We start from the raw sequence: 13,778 nt of genomic DNA on the forward strand, positions 1-13,778 counted from the left end.
CGTGCCGCACGAGCGGCCGTCGAGAGGCGGCGCGGCCCCTGCTCTTCGGGAGACCCGGAGGGAGCCCTGGCGCAGCCGGCGCTCCCCCGGCCTGCCCAACGTCTCCCTGCCCGAAAGCCGCCCCCCGGAGGAAGACGCGGAGTCGGGATGGGCCGCGAGCGCTTTATTGCCAGGGAGGCCGGGCGGAGAGGGCTGCCCGGCCCAGGGAGGCGCGTCCGCGTCCGCGGCGCCTCTCACAGGAAGGCCATCACCGTCCCCTTCTTGCCGACCTGCCACGGCTCCAGCGGGTGGAAGCGGATGAGGATCCTGCGGGAGAGCGGAGACCTCAGGCGCCGAGGCCGAAGCCCGGCCCGCCCCGGCCCCCCAGCCCGCCCCGGCCGCCCCGCTCACCTGTCGGCGCCCAGGCCCAGCTCGCGGCCCAGGAACTCGAAGAAGCGCGCGCTGTGCGCCCGGTTCTGCTCGGCGGAGCCCACCGCGCCCACGGCGGAGACGGCCAGCAGGGCGCCGGGCGCCGCCGAGCCGCCCACCACCAGCGCCAGGTCGCTCCTCACCGTCGCGGAGACTCTCTGCGGGCGAGGCGGGCGAGGTCAGCCCGATGGGCGCGCCGCGGACCAGCGCGCCCCCCCCCCCGGCGCTCACCTCCTCCGGCTTGCCCAGGATGTCCGCGGCGGCGGCGCTCAGTCGGGCCGGGAGGTCGCGGGGCAGCCGCGCCGCCGGCAGGTTGGTCTCCAGCTCCACGAAGGGCATCTCGTCCGGGCGACTCCTGGTGCTGGAGGGGCGGGGCCCGGAGGGGCCCGCCCCCAGAGCGGCCCCCGCCCCCTCCTCCGCCCCCCCAGCCCGCCTTGCCCCCGCGCGGCGCTCCGTGCGGCAACGAAGGCCCTCGCCCTCGCCGACCCCGGGTCCCCGTCCCTCTTTTGGGCCCGCTACCTTCTAGCCCTTCCGCGGACGCCCCGCCCTGCGAAACCTCCCGGGTCGCTCTCGGACAGGCAGGCGACAACGCGCCCGCTCTTCCCTTCCGGCCTTCCCCCAGTCCACGCCCCTCCCTCGCTCACGCCCGCCCCGGGTCACCACCTCCTCTGCGGCCCCGGAGGCATCCGCTCTAACCGAGGGCGGGGAGGGCAATTTTCGCTGCGGCCCAGTGCGGCTGCGCACAGGCTCAGGATCGCGCGCGCGCGAGGCCGGCTCGCTCGAGATCTAATTTATTTATGTTTACTTGTATCTCAAATTTGTCACCACCCAACTCACTGCAGAGCGGCCCCGGGCGGCTTACAGTAAAAAAGAATAAATATTAGTTAAAGTAGAATAAATATTGATTCAAGATACACTACAAAATTTTCTTACATGAATAATAAATACCTCCCAAGAAGCTGATGCTAACTAGGGGCTATTAGACTCAGGGAGCGTCGTCGAGGCCGGCCGACCGGCGGGCCACCCCCGCTGCGGCTGCAGCCCTCCTCGCCCCTCGACTCCCCGCGCAAGCCGCAGAGCCGGGCCTCACCCTCCCGGGAGGCCGGCGCGCGGGGGCCGCGCCGCGCCGCCTCGGGGGAAGAGCGTTCCACGGGCGGGGGCGGCGGCGCAGGCGGCTCTCCTCCGCGGGACGGTCTGCGACAGCCCTCCCCGCCTAACCGGATGGGACAGGCCGGCGAAACGGGGCGAGACGGCCCCTCGGGTAGCCCGACCCAGGCCGCGCAGGGCTCAACCCCTCGAACTGGTCCCGGAGCAGACGGGGACCCAACGCAGCTCCCGCGGCAGAGGTGCTGCCTGCGCCGTCCTCGGCGCGCAGAGCGCATCGCGGTGGCCCAACCGGGAGGCGACCGGGGTGCGACCGACCGACCGACCGGAGAGCCTCCTGGTCCGGGAGGGGGCGCGACTGGCGCACCGCACGCGGTGGGCAAGGGCCGTCCCGGGCGCGACCGCTGCCTGCCCCTCCAGCAGGAGCCGCGCGCGGGCCCGTCCGGGGCGGCGCCGCCCCGCCCAGAACCGGCGGCGGCTCCTAGGGCGGGGGGCCCCGGGGCTCGGCCGCATCTGCCGCGCCCCAGCCAGGCCCCGGAGCCTCCGGGAACCGCGAAGGGCGGCCGCGTCACTCGCCGCGCCCAGGACGGAGACGCGCGGACGCCTCGCCCAGGGGCGGGGGGGGCGGCCGGCCTCTCGCCCCGCGTATCCGAGCGCCGCAGCCGCGTTTCCGGAGCCTCCCGACCGCGCCCGAAGAGCCGAACGGGGCAGCCGAGACGCGCGGCGAGAGCGGCCGAGGCGGAAGGGGCGGGCCTCCGTCGCCGGGCCGCGCCCCCCGCAGCCCGATTGGGCAGTCGGCGCCCAATAGGCGGCCGCCTTGCTGCCCGCGAGCTCGTTCCGCCGGGGCGCGGCGCGGCGCGGCGCCGGTGGCTCGCCAGGCCAGCATGGTGCGTGTCCCGCGGGTGGCGGGGGGCCCCTCCGACATCGCGGCCACGCCCGGCGCCCGGGGTCGCCGGAGCCTCGCTGGGGGCGGCCCGCTGCGCGCCGGCGTGCGAACGGACGCCCGGCGGGGCCTCCGCGCAGGCTGTCCTCGGGGCCAGCCCGGGCCACGGCTGAGCGCTGCCTCTCTCCGCAGATCAGGATCGCCGCGCTCAACGCCAGCTCGGCCGTCGAGGACGATCCCGAAGGGACGCTCAAGAGCCACAAGTCGCAGACCAAGGAGGCGCAGGTAACCCCGCGGGGCGTCGCCGCTGCGGCCGCAGCCCCGGCCGGCCCGGTTCCTGCGGCGCCCGGGAGGGGCCCTCCTCCGCCCCCGTAGCCGCATCGCCCGCCCCGGCCCGGGCGCCTCGCAGACCCGCCGCGCTCCCCGGCCCGGGTTGGGCGGGGGCCTGCTGGCGGTTGTGGGGGGCGGGGGGCGGCTCTTGCCGCTTCCTTTCCTCGGGTGCAGCCTCCCCGGAGGCGCCTGGGGTCAGCGGCCGCCGGACCACGTAGGACGGGCTCGGCGTTGCTCGTCCCTTCGCGGGCATCAGGTTGAGAGCAGAGGCGCCAGCTGGGCCGGTAGCCACCAGCCCCCCAGTTTCTAGGCTGGTAAGCGCAGGGCCGAAAGGCGGCGACCCCGGAGAAAGAACAGCGGAACTAAACGCGGTGGACGTCAGGTGGAAGTGCTGCGCGCCTCTGCCTGGGTCGCGAACCGCCTGGTTTTCGTGGACGCCTTTAATGCGCGGCAGAGACCCTTCCCTAGCCTTGCTGTGTGGTGCGTCTGAGAGCCCAAGCGAGTCATGCTAGCTGAACGCCTGGGAATTTCTGCTGAGCTCTTGCCTGTGAGCCTGACAAACGGCAGCGATGTTGCAGTAATGTTTGAGTGATTGCTGCCTATAAAATAGATATATTTTCCCCGTGCTTCCAAGTGAGGTCAGCCAGGAGCTGCTTTTATGGACCTCAAGTATTGCTCTGGTAATTGATTCACCTTCTCTGATTACCTGTTAGAGGCTAGGTGGGGGTAACTGGAAGAGTGTCTTCCAAAACATGGTTCTCCATTTACTTCCAAGACCACATGTTTTACAAAGTCCCTGTACCTAAAAACATGGTCCAGAAAGTTGTGTGGTCTCCTAAGTCAATGGGAGGCCCTTGCAAGGAAAAATATTGGTAAACAAATGCACTATTGTGAAAATGATCATGGTGGAAGATCAATAAAAAGATCCAAAGAGAACATGTCCCAGGGTTCGAGAGGGGAGGGTAACAGCCAAAATAAACTGGCTCGTTTAACCCAGACAGCTTTGGCCTGGTGACAGACATGATAGGATGAGACAGTCATCTGCTCTTCCCCCTTGGCTAAGAGAACTCTCTGAGCGTGTTCATTGGACTCCCTAGAGATGGTTTTAAAGGTGCCTGTTATTAATTTCATTATGTTGGAAGCGTAAAATGAATGAGAGGTGACGTATTCATATGATATGGGTTTGTTTTATTAATGACCTACAGCGGTGCTTGAAATTTGTGACAAATTTGACAAACAGACAAATAATAAATAATAAAAAGGGAGGAGTTATGCTGTTTGTTAAAAGTACCCATTCATAAAAGGAATGTTTGTGGTGACCCTAGGGGAGTGTTGGTTGGTGATTTCAATGCATGCTGTGTGGTCTTGATTGTACGATGCAACAAGCCGTATGGATTTGGATATTAATGTTTGAAGAAAAACATGGAGTAAACAATTGCAAGGGAAACGTAAATAGTGAAAAACTAGAATGAGTTAATGAATATGCTTATTAAAGTTGAGGAAGTAGGTGAAGAACCTTAAGATGAGATTGCCAAGGCATGATAAGAACTTCAAAAGAAAAAGGGAAGCAGTCAGTCTAGCAGCTGCACAGCAGAGATGGTAAAAAGGTAAGTAACAAAGGAGACAGGTGTTCAACTCCCATTTTGATTTACTCTTCTCCACACACAAAAATTGTGTTCCATCAGGCAACTGTAAAAAACAAATCAAAGGGGTAGCGTTGAAATTAGATTTTTACTGAATGCTAAAAAGCACTTCTTGATGGCAAGAACAGATTGATGGTGGAATCGATTAGCCAGATTGCTGCTGGGCTCCGGTTCATTGCATGAGTTCATGCGGGAGCTCTCTCTCTCCGCCATGCTTTAATTTGGATTCTTGCTGGTCCATTCTTCGACCTTCTGCCTTTCATTCACAGATTGTTACTGACACTAAGCATCCTGGGTGCAGACGTGTACTTTCACTTCTCTCTCCTTCATCTCATTTTAGTTTTTTTCCTGTCGTTTTTCATACGTGTATATTTTTGTCCCAGATTCTAGCTGCATGCTTTTACTTCTCCTTTGTGGCACTTAACTGGTAAATCATCCCATCTAACTTCCACAGTTTTATGGTGTCCTCTCTCTGAATGGTTTGTGAGTTGCTATTGTGCCATTTTTTTGCTATGCCTGAAAAAACATATTTAGGTTTTTCAAGTTCTAAGCTGAGATCCTGATACTGAAGAAAGTATATAACTCAGGTTCAAATCTTGGATCTGGTTTGTTGCCTTTGAGCTGAGGACCCTGACCAGAAGAGTCTCCTCAGTGTATCTTGTCTGTACATCTTCTATCTTTTACTATCTGGAGCTGGAGAATTTAAAATTTATCCTGCATAAAGCACAATAGGTTTGCATATTATTAATCAGTATTGCTTTATTAAAAAGGATGGTCACTCTACGTCTGTTGCCTTCCTGAGTATATTGATAGCCAACAAATGTATCTTTCACACCAATATCCTGAAGCTGGGGTTTTTGGCCAAATTAACAGTTAGTACAACAGATTGGTGGTTAATAGTGAAAATAAGAGTTATGCACAAAACAGAAAATGGGTTATGTTTCAGCCTCAAAACAAAATGTCCTACCTGGAATATTCTATTACAATCTGTTGGTTGTATGCAGTAGAACAACATCCAAAGCACTTCAAGGATTCCGTGTTCTGCCAAAAACAGAGCTGCATATTTTAAATATTGCACATTTTAATGTGGCAGCCATAAGGAAACAGTGGTATGTGGGAAAAGCCTCTTGTTCTCCCCTGTTCACCCCAGGATCCCAATGATAGATAGGGTAGCAGTTCATCCCACTTAGCAAGTCCAGATGTAGAAAAATCTTTGAATGCAGATATATCCTTCTTCCTTTGCCCTATGGATATGCTAAAGATGTGAGCTGACTGAATCTTTTTTTCTTTCAGAAGGAACACAGAAACCTAAGTCTTGCAAACGCTCCTTTTAAATTAATTACCTCCTCTAGGAAGGCCAGCATAGCAGACAATACATTTCAGTCCCTCCAAAAACACAAATGTGGTTTCTTTAAAAATGCTTTACAGAAAGTTGTGTAGGTCCTCTAAACCTAACATTGAAGGCAGCGGGGAAGATGAGCTGTCTCCTTCCTTCCTCTCTAGTATTTAAATACAAAACCTTTTTCCCTGGCTGGCAGCATATACATCCTCAGTAGCACACAGAAAAAAATAGTAATCATAAATTACGCACACCCTCTGGCTCAGCAAAGCAGCTAATCTTTTTACCTAAAGTACTAAGAGGACAGAACTGCAGCAGACAACTCAAACTGACAAATTCAAACATGCATTGCTGTATCATGCACAATGGACTGAATCAGTAGTGCAAAAGAGCGTGAATAATGTGCACCCACCCTCCTTAGCAAGCCAGACAACAAAGAATTTGCATTGCATTTTTAAATACGCTCTGAAATTCCATAAAGAAAAAGGCAGAAGTGAAGTATTGTACTCTGATAAACACTGGAAACTTAGCAAGCCAACCAGTAGGAAATACCTTTTTGCTTTATCAGCTGTACTCAAAGTAAAAAAAAACTAAAAAAAGCCAGCGTACACAGAAAGTAAGTTATCTGTATAGAGTGATTTTGGGGGGGGGGGGGAAGCACTGTTGCTATCTTGCTAAACATGGGGGGAGGTCTGCGGAAGAAAAGTCAAAAGGTACACAGCAGTTCCCAGTTCCCAACCCAGATTCCCAGTCACATTATCTGAAGCAGCATGGAACCCTGAAACAATTCCACTCAAAACAGCCATATTTTTTTTCATGGTCAAACAAGACTTGCAAAAGCGTGTGTGTATTCTGAGTATAAACCATTTGAAGCAGTTGTTCTGAGCGTGTGCGTGCCTTGCAAAGCTACTTAAATTATTATCTCCGTAAGATTTCTTTTAGGAGTTGAGGTGGCCTTGCTCTTTTTCAGAAGTGGGTTGTTTAATCAAATGCAGTGTCTCTCTCTCTCTTTCTAGGAAGCAGAAGCCTTTGCCTTGTACCACAGAGCGCTGGACCTTCAGAAGCATGACCTCTTTGAAGACTCTGCCAAGGCTTACCATGAACTGCTTGAGACTCGTCTCTTGCGAGAAGTCAGTGAATGGAAGTCCTTCTTGCTTCTGCTTGATGCGGGGTGGCTTCTGGGTCTATTTTCCCTTGTATGCTGCACGGGGGCCCTTGATTGGTGGAAGCTGCAGGAGTCTTTGGCTCTGATGTCATAGAGAATCTTAGTGGGTTGGAATCTCAGGTGGATCAGAATCTCTTTATGACCATTGATGATCTGTGAAAAGAGGAAGCTAATGACCCACATAAGGGACACCTTTCAGAGGCTACTTAGCTATGACATTCATAAAAGGGATAGATAGGAACTAATCTGTACATCAGTACTGCCGTTAAACTCATTGGCTTTCCAAGTGACTGTGAGGCCCTTTGTAGTCCCAGCCAGAAAGAAGGTGGAGGATGAGATTAAATAGCCTGGGGATGTCCTCCCCTAGCACAGTCCATTCATGCAAGGGCACCTGAATGGATGACCAAAGTTCCTCCATCCACCAGAATGGTTCTACAGTGGTAGGGCCTCTGCAGAGTTCCTCAATGGCGAGTGCAGCTTTTTACCCGCAGAGGGCCTTCAGCCCTGATTTTGAAGGCTTATCATATGACACTTGTGATGCTTTACTCCTATAAACTTTTGTTTGGAGGGAGAAGGGGATTTGGTTCTGAACGAATCTTCATGCTAAAACCACTTCAGGGATTGATCCCATAGGAAGACCAAAGAAAGTTGCCTTTCAGATTATTTTTCCGTGTAGGCCAATCTTGAACCTGCTGTCGATTTTTTAACACAAGCTCTGCATGGCTTCGGGAAGTCTTTCTGACCTTCTTACCCAAAGGGGCTGTATGTTTATGTGTGGTGCTCTCACTGGGAAGTGCCAGGGGGGTGGCAAAGTTGCTTACAGTCTCTGCTGGGTTACGTGAGCAGGAGGGGGGCTCAGAGTGGTGCAATCAGCTGCTTGTTCCAGAGGGGTGCGCTGGGGGAATTTGGAGTTGTTTTTCTCTGCAGCCCCCAGCAAGAACTGGCCCATCCACAGGATAGCAGGACCGGTGAGTAGTCCAACTATCTCAAGCCCCATGGTGTAATTTCTTTCCAACATTCAGTGGGGTTGGACTGCAATATGTCCTCCTCCTAATCTTTGCCCCAACATCTGAACAAGGAAGGGGGTTCTTACCTTTCAAGGGCTGCAGGTGGTTGGATGAGGTGTTTCTATTGCAAGTTCCTTGCAGAACTTAGAACCTTTGGGGGCTTTTAAAGGGGAGTCCTCACTACCTTAGTAATGGCCACAGTTGACAGCAGTGCTTGCTTTATCTTTCAGGTTCAGGCAGCCACAAATGAGGCATTATCATCTGGTGATCATTGATTACAGACAAGCCATTTACCTCCACTTCCTTCTGATTTTCAGGCAGTTCCATCTGGGGATGAGAGGGAGGGATTAAAGCATCCTGGTTTGATGCTGAAATATTCAACTTACAAAAACTTGGCCCAGCTGGCTGCACAGCGAGATGACATTGAGACAGCTATGGAGTTCTATCTGGAGGTAGGGTCTTCCTCCCTTCCCCCGCTCCCCCGGCAGACGTTTCCATTTCACACAGGCTGATGCTCGAGCAGAAGTCTTGGGGTGATCTTTAGCCTTACAGGACCCATTGCCCCACGTCGCAAGACCTGCTGTGGCTGCCCCTTTTATTGCCTACTATGTTTCCCTCAGGTGTAGACGTTATGCTAATGTTGCTTTTAAATACAGAAATCTTTTCTATTTGTGTGAGGTTTTTATATCAAAGTAATTTTTGTTCCATATGTTTATTATTGTTGAGTAAATATCTCAGCAAATTACATTCTCAATGTTAGCATTTAGCAAACACTGACATCTTCTGAGAGTTTTCTCTGGTGCTGCACTTTGAAATATTCCTTCTTGGTGGTGGGCTCCAAGGGCTGCAGAAGACGTGTGATGCCCCTGGGGTGGGTAGGGTGACAATTTTCAGTTTCTTTCTGGAAAGGTTAGAGGGGGTCAGTGCAAAACCAAAAATGAACCCTTTGCCATGACATGTTGTCTGCAAGCAGCCCTGGGTTGCTCTGGGGCCTTTGGCATCTGTTTACTATAGCCTTGGGGACCCAAGAAGTGGTGCAACCTCTGGGTTCTGTTGGCACAATTTACATGAAGAGCATCGTCTGTTGCGTTTCCCAGGCTGTGCTGCTCGACTCCACTGATGTCAACCTGTGGTATAAAATTGGTCACGTGGCACTGCGGCTTACTCGCCTGCCCCTGGCGCGGCACGCTTTTGAGGAGGGGCTTGCCTGTAATCCAGATCATTGGCCTTGTTTGGATAATCTTATCACGGTCCTCTACACTCTCAGTGACTACACAAGTAGGTTCTCTTCTTTTTGCTTGAGTTTTCCTAATTTAATTTAGAATTTCCTGTTGTGTTAGGGTTGTTAGGGTTAGCATATTGCAGCTATATATGTGTCCAAGTTATGATACAAGCTTAATATACGTGTACTGTGTTCTATTTTTATTCTTATTTATATCCTAATTTCACAGTTAGAAAAGGACCTAGAGGGATTAACGGCAAAGTTTCTCTCTGGTGATGATGATCATGCAGAAGTGGATTGTTAGTTAGTTAGTTAGTTATTTATTTATTTATTTATTTATTTATTTATTTATTTATTTATTTTGCCATTTATTGCCCCCTTAATCTCAAGGGAATCTAGGCTGTGTACAAAATCAAACCTAATAAACAATAATGAATCTTCTCGCATGCATTGCCAGCCTGCATAGGCATTCCTAGAGAACCTGGCCCTGGGGGGACTGATGAATCTAGAGAGGAAAGCCAGGGTTTTCCTGCAGGAGAAGAAACCCTCCTCCTACTTGTTCCAATGGGAGGAAGGGCCTGCCCTGGCCCTGGCCCTGGCCCTGGCCCTGGCCCTGGCCCTGGCCCTGGCCCTGTCTACACTCTTGTTTGCATGTGCTTGTAAGGCTCCCACCTGAACTGTTTTTCTTTGTTTTCATTTAAGTGTTTCATGTTTTGGAATTTTCGGACAAACAATGGCCCCAATTCCAATTTCATAAACTATTTAGCAGTGTCATTACTTTAAAGGAAATCTTTCCAAGGGGTTAACAAAGGGAATAGGCACAGCACATGACAGCAAATATTTCCACAATCCAGTAGTGACATTTTTACGAGGCACTAATAATAAGTAAGAAAGGGGAAGATAGGGAATTAGATCACCTAATCCTTAGATAAGACATCATCTCAGGTTCAAAGTCAGAGGGCTTTGGAGTGCAGAATGTGGCTCAGAAGGCTGTAAGTCATGGCTGGAGAAGAGATGAGCTGCCGCAGGAGGGCTGACAAGGTGTGCTGGGGCTAGGTCCAGGGTAGCAGACCCCTTTGTTCTGTCTTTCATCTTCTGATAAATGATGTCGTTAGCAAGAGAAAACCAGAATTTGTTAGGTCTCTGTTGGCAGTTAGATTCCCGGCAGATGTCAGTGTATCTGAAATCCAAGACTGGTCACCTGATGCAGAAAGACCTTATCTGTATCTTCTACCTGCCCACGTGGTCTGTAATACATTTGGGACCACTTCTGTTTTCTCCTTCTGCTCTTCACAAAATTCTTTCAACAGTACTTCCATGCTCTGATTCCTGAATTTTTGTGCAAATACATATTTTCTTTAGGTTTTCAATATGCCTATTGGCATCTCTATTACAATATTCTATGAAATTCTGAGTCCCCATTGTGGCTTCTTGCATTTCCCTTTGGATTTTGCTTTCATGGCTGCAGTTCTTGGCTTCACATTCAGTGCTAGACTTTGTCCCCTCTCCCGTTTGTTCTAATTTAACACCCTTCTGATGAGATTGGTAAGTGCCTGCCAAACACTTCCTTGACAGATTTTGAAGAAGTATCCCATTTCTTCCCAGGAGTCCTTCATGAAGATAGCATAAGATACTGTTGCAGAATCCAAACCTGTCTTGGTGACTCCATTGGCATAGCCACTTCTTGACCTCCAAAATCCTATTTTCTCTTTTTTTGTCATGACCCAATTGAGAAAAGTACACCCATGCTCTCAGTTTCTTCACCTCCATGCCCAAGCCCTCGTAGTCTCCACAAATTCTTTCAAAGTCTCTTCAGCTGCCATTTGTCCTCACATGGCCCAAGAGGAAGAATAGTTGTTAATGAGTTTCAATCATCTTAGCAATCTCTGTATCCTGTCCTGTTTATGGGCACCTGGAAGACAACACGCCTCCTGTGACATCATATGGGGTTTGATTACAGCCGCCTCATTTCCACTTAGCAGGGAATCACTCTCCACCAAGCCATGCCTCTGGGTATCTCTTGGGTTTCTTCGATCCATGGGGCCCAAGTGTCTCCTGCAGCATACTATGGCATGAATTACTTATATAGCTATGTATCATCCACTAGAGAGAGAGCATGAGGCCATTTCTGGATCTTCTTGCTTCTTTGGCTTATATTCTTCCACATGTTTGCCTCTGCCAAATATTTTTCTCCTGTTCCTTGGGATTCCCTTCCCTTCACTCTTTACTGTGATCCAGGAGCCGCTCATCTTCCCTGGTGCGTTTCAGAATAGGAGCTCTCTCCTCAAGTCCCTTCACTTTCTTCCAAGAAGGAGACAAGTTTGCAGTTGCAGCGGTTATAGCTTGGGTCCTCTTCAGGCAAGAAGACAAACATTGTGCATATTTTGTAGGTCACAATGATGGCTTTCCTCACTAGCCATGTTCCTTGGAGTCTCCCCTGGTCAGACTTCCATGCAGATCCTCCCTTTTGCTATCTCTAGTCGCTTGTCTGTGCGAGAGCCAACCTGGACCAAAAGAAGAAAATAAAAAGAGAGAGAGAGAAGGAAGAGGAGGAGAAAGTAAGAAGGCGCTTCCCCCTTGACCTCTGCTGCCAAAGGCTTGTTTGCTCTCTAAATAGACTGCCTTGAGTGATCTCAACTAGGTCTACAAGACTAATGCTTCAACCAGACATGGTGGGAAGTCATTCAGAAAAGTAGCTGCAGCAGCAAATAAGCCAGTGGTCTCTTGGGCTCCTTGCTCTTCCTCTTTGTGTAGCTCTGCTGTCTTTTCCAGCTTCATTGCCAAATTCCAGTTTCCTGCAAGAACAATAACTTATTTATTTCCTATGACTGACTCCATAAGCCCCCCCCTTCAGTGCATCAACTCCTTAACTGTAATTTAAGCTACTGTTCCATGTCAGCTATAGATCGCTTTGCAGAGTTGAACCAACTTCTGTAGTAGCCTTTGGGTCTGTTCTTCAGTGGGGACTCTGCCAAGCAGTGACTCAGGCCCAGCCGTTTACACTTCTCAAACATCACTTATTAATCCGATGTAGCATTCAGTAGTGCATCCTCACTACCAAGGCTTCCTAAATGCCTAAATTCACCCCAAAGTGAAAAAAGTATTCACCCACATTTCTAATTCACAGGGATGGTTACCTCCTGGAACTCTTGCTCCGTCAAGTGATCTATATCCATTTTCCATTTAGGTGGCTCTTATATATCTATAGATATATTTATATAGAGACAGATAATGTTCGGGGGGTTTTGTCCTTGGTTTTATGGGTGGTGGTTGTTTCTCACTTCTGAAATAGCGATGCCTCAGCAAAATCTATTTTGCATGGACAAGGCTCTCACCAGACTTCTCTGGAGCTCTAGAGTTACCCAAAAGACATTTTCAGTGCCCACTTGAAGGCCAAGGTTTAAGAGAGCAAATCCTTCCTTCTTCCCATTTGTAGAACACATTTGTGGTGATAGTTTCTTGGAGGCAATATAATTTTGGCTGACTAATGTTCTTTGCCATATTAAATGCTGCTTCCTCTGGCAACAGCCTATTCTCAGCCTCATGCAGATTAATCAGTTCTTATTTGAATATTGAAGCCCTTTGCAATATTTATAAAGCAGATAACATTAAAAACAATCAATTTTTAACGTTTTGCCTAACATGTTTAATATAAATCATACATACCTTGTTTGATCTATGGCAATGAAAAAATATCTGTGAGAATGGTTACTATGCATGGGTCTCAACGATATGGGTAAGTTTATTTTGTAGGTTCTGTGAAGAGCTAGTCCAAAGGAGTCTGGAATGCATTAACAGATGTCTTCCTTCTTTGTTGATGCCCTTAGCGTGCTTATATTTTATTTGCAAAGCGCTGGAGAGAGATAACTGTTACAGCAAAGGACTTGTTATTAAGGAGAAGATCTTTGAGGAGCAGCCATGCCTCAGAAAGGACTCCTTAAGGATGTTCCTTAAAGGGTAAATTACTTTCTTATTTGTCACATTTGGTCTTTGATCCTGAAGCTCCTCACAACTTACCATACTGGAATTGGCAAATAGCTTGATTGGGGGTGGGGTGTTGTTTGTAAAAGCTTTCTATAACCTTGCAGGTAGGTGTCTGGTGGTTTCTATTCTGCAGAAGTTTAAATTTGTTGCCATTTTTATCCTGCCTGAATTCAGTAATAGATTAGGTCCAAATTTGCAAATAAATCATGTACCAGGTAAAAAAGGCTAGTGGTTGCTTCAGAAATTTGATATTAGAGAAAATATTTGGTAAGTAAATAAATCAACTTACATCGACTTTAGAAGCCAATAGAGTTGATTTATGTTTAATTATGTATCTCTAATCCATTTATATGTGTCCCATCCAATCCATTTTTGCTGTATTTTATTTCAAGATAATCCAATTAATAATAAAATTAAAATCATTCAGGCATCTTCCATGATCCAGTAAGTTGGGCTTCTGCGGTGTTTTGCTCTTGTCTTCTACAAATTCCAGCCAGAAAGGAATAAATCCTCTTCTCTCTGGAGAACTTGCGACGTGGAAGGATTGACTTCTGTCTTTCTTTCTATTGGCCAGAGCAGCAGAGAGGGGCTGTTAAGAGTTTTTTGCACAAGCCACTTCATGGAAGAATGACATCCCTGAATTCGTATGCTCTCCCTGCATGCCCTAAGTAGACAGCAAACCCAATGCAAGCC

General features: G+C 50.0%; 2 protein-coding genes across 2 annotated transcripts in view; one reads left to right on the forward strand and one right to left on the reverse strand.

Moving 5' to 3' along the window:
• Window positions 1–148: 148 nt before the first annotated feature.
• Window positions 149–823, reverse strand: DDT (D-dopachrome tautomerase). Its single transcript, XM_088143718.1, has 3 exons — window positions 640–823; window positions 391–566; window positions 149–306 (listed from the first exon to the last, which is right to left on the reverse strand). The coding sequence occupies exons 1-3, from the start codon at window positions 745–747 to the stop codon at window positions 234–236; spliced, it is 357 nt and encodes a 118-aa protein (XP_087999844.1). The 5' UTR covers window positions 748–823; the 3' UTR covers window positions 149–233.
• Window positions 824–2,069: 1,246 nt separating this feature from the next.
• Window positions 2,070–13,778, forward strand: part of CABIN1 (calcineurin binding protein 1) — an 86,154-nt gene continuing 74,445 nt past the window's right edge. Inside the window, exons 1-6 of the mRNA XM_088143715.1 lie at window positions 2,070–2,399; window positions 2,588–2,680; window positions 6,724–6,837; window positions 8,197–8,331; window positions 8,977–9,157; window positions 12,929–13,058. Of these exons, the coding sequence (XP_087999841.1) occupies window positions 2,397–2,399; window positions 2,588–2,680; window positions 6,724–6,837; window positions 8,197–8,331; window positions 8,977–9,157; window positions 12,929–13,058 (656 nt within the window). The 5' untranslated portion in view covers window positions 2,070–2,396. The remainder of the gene's footprint in view (window positions 2,400–2,587; window positions 2,681–6,723; window positions 6,838–8,196; window positions 8,332–8,976; window positions 9,158–12,928; window positions 13,059–13,778) is intronic.

Source organism: Python bivittatus, unplaced genomic scaffold, assembly GCF_059951505.1.
Source record: "Python bivittatus isolate LINGU-HERP-01145 unplaced genomic scaffold, Pbiv_v1 ctg000390_np1212, whole genome shotgun sequence".
Lineage (NCBI taxonomy): Eukaryota > Metazoa > Chordata > Lepidosauria > Squamata > Pythonidae > Python > Python bivittatus.

Bases quoted from the DNA above. Each gene is read 5' to 3' on its own strand.
- DDT (XM_088143718.1), bottom strand. From the start codon at position 747: ATGCCCTTCGTGGAGCTGGAGACCAACCTGCCGGCGGCGCGGCTGCCC. The intron at 567-639 runs GTGAGCGCCGGG...CCTCGCCCGCAG, and splicing joins TCCTGGGCAAGCCGGAGGAG to AGAGTCTCCGCGACGGTGAG. The intron at 307-390 runs GTGAGCGGGGCG...GCTCTCCCGCAG, and splicing joins CTGGGCCTGGGCGCCGACAG to GATCCTCATCCGCTTCCACC.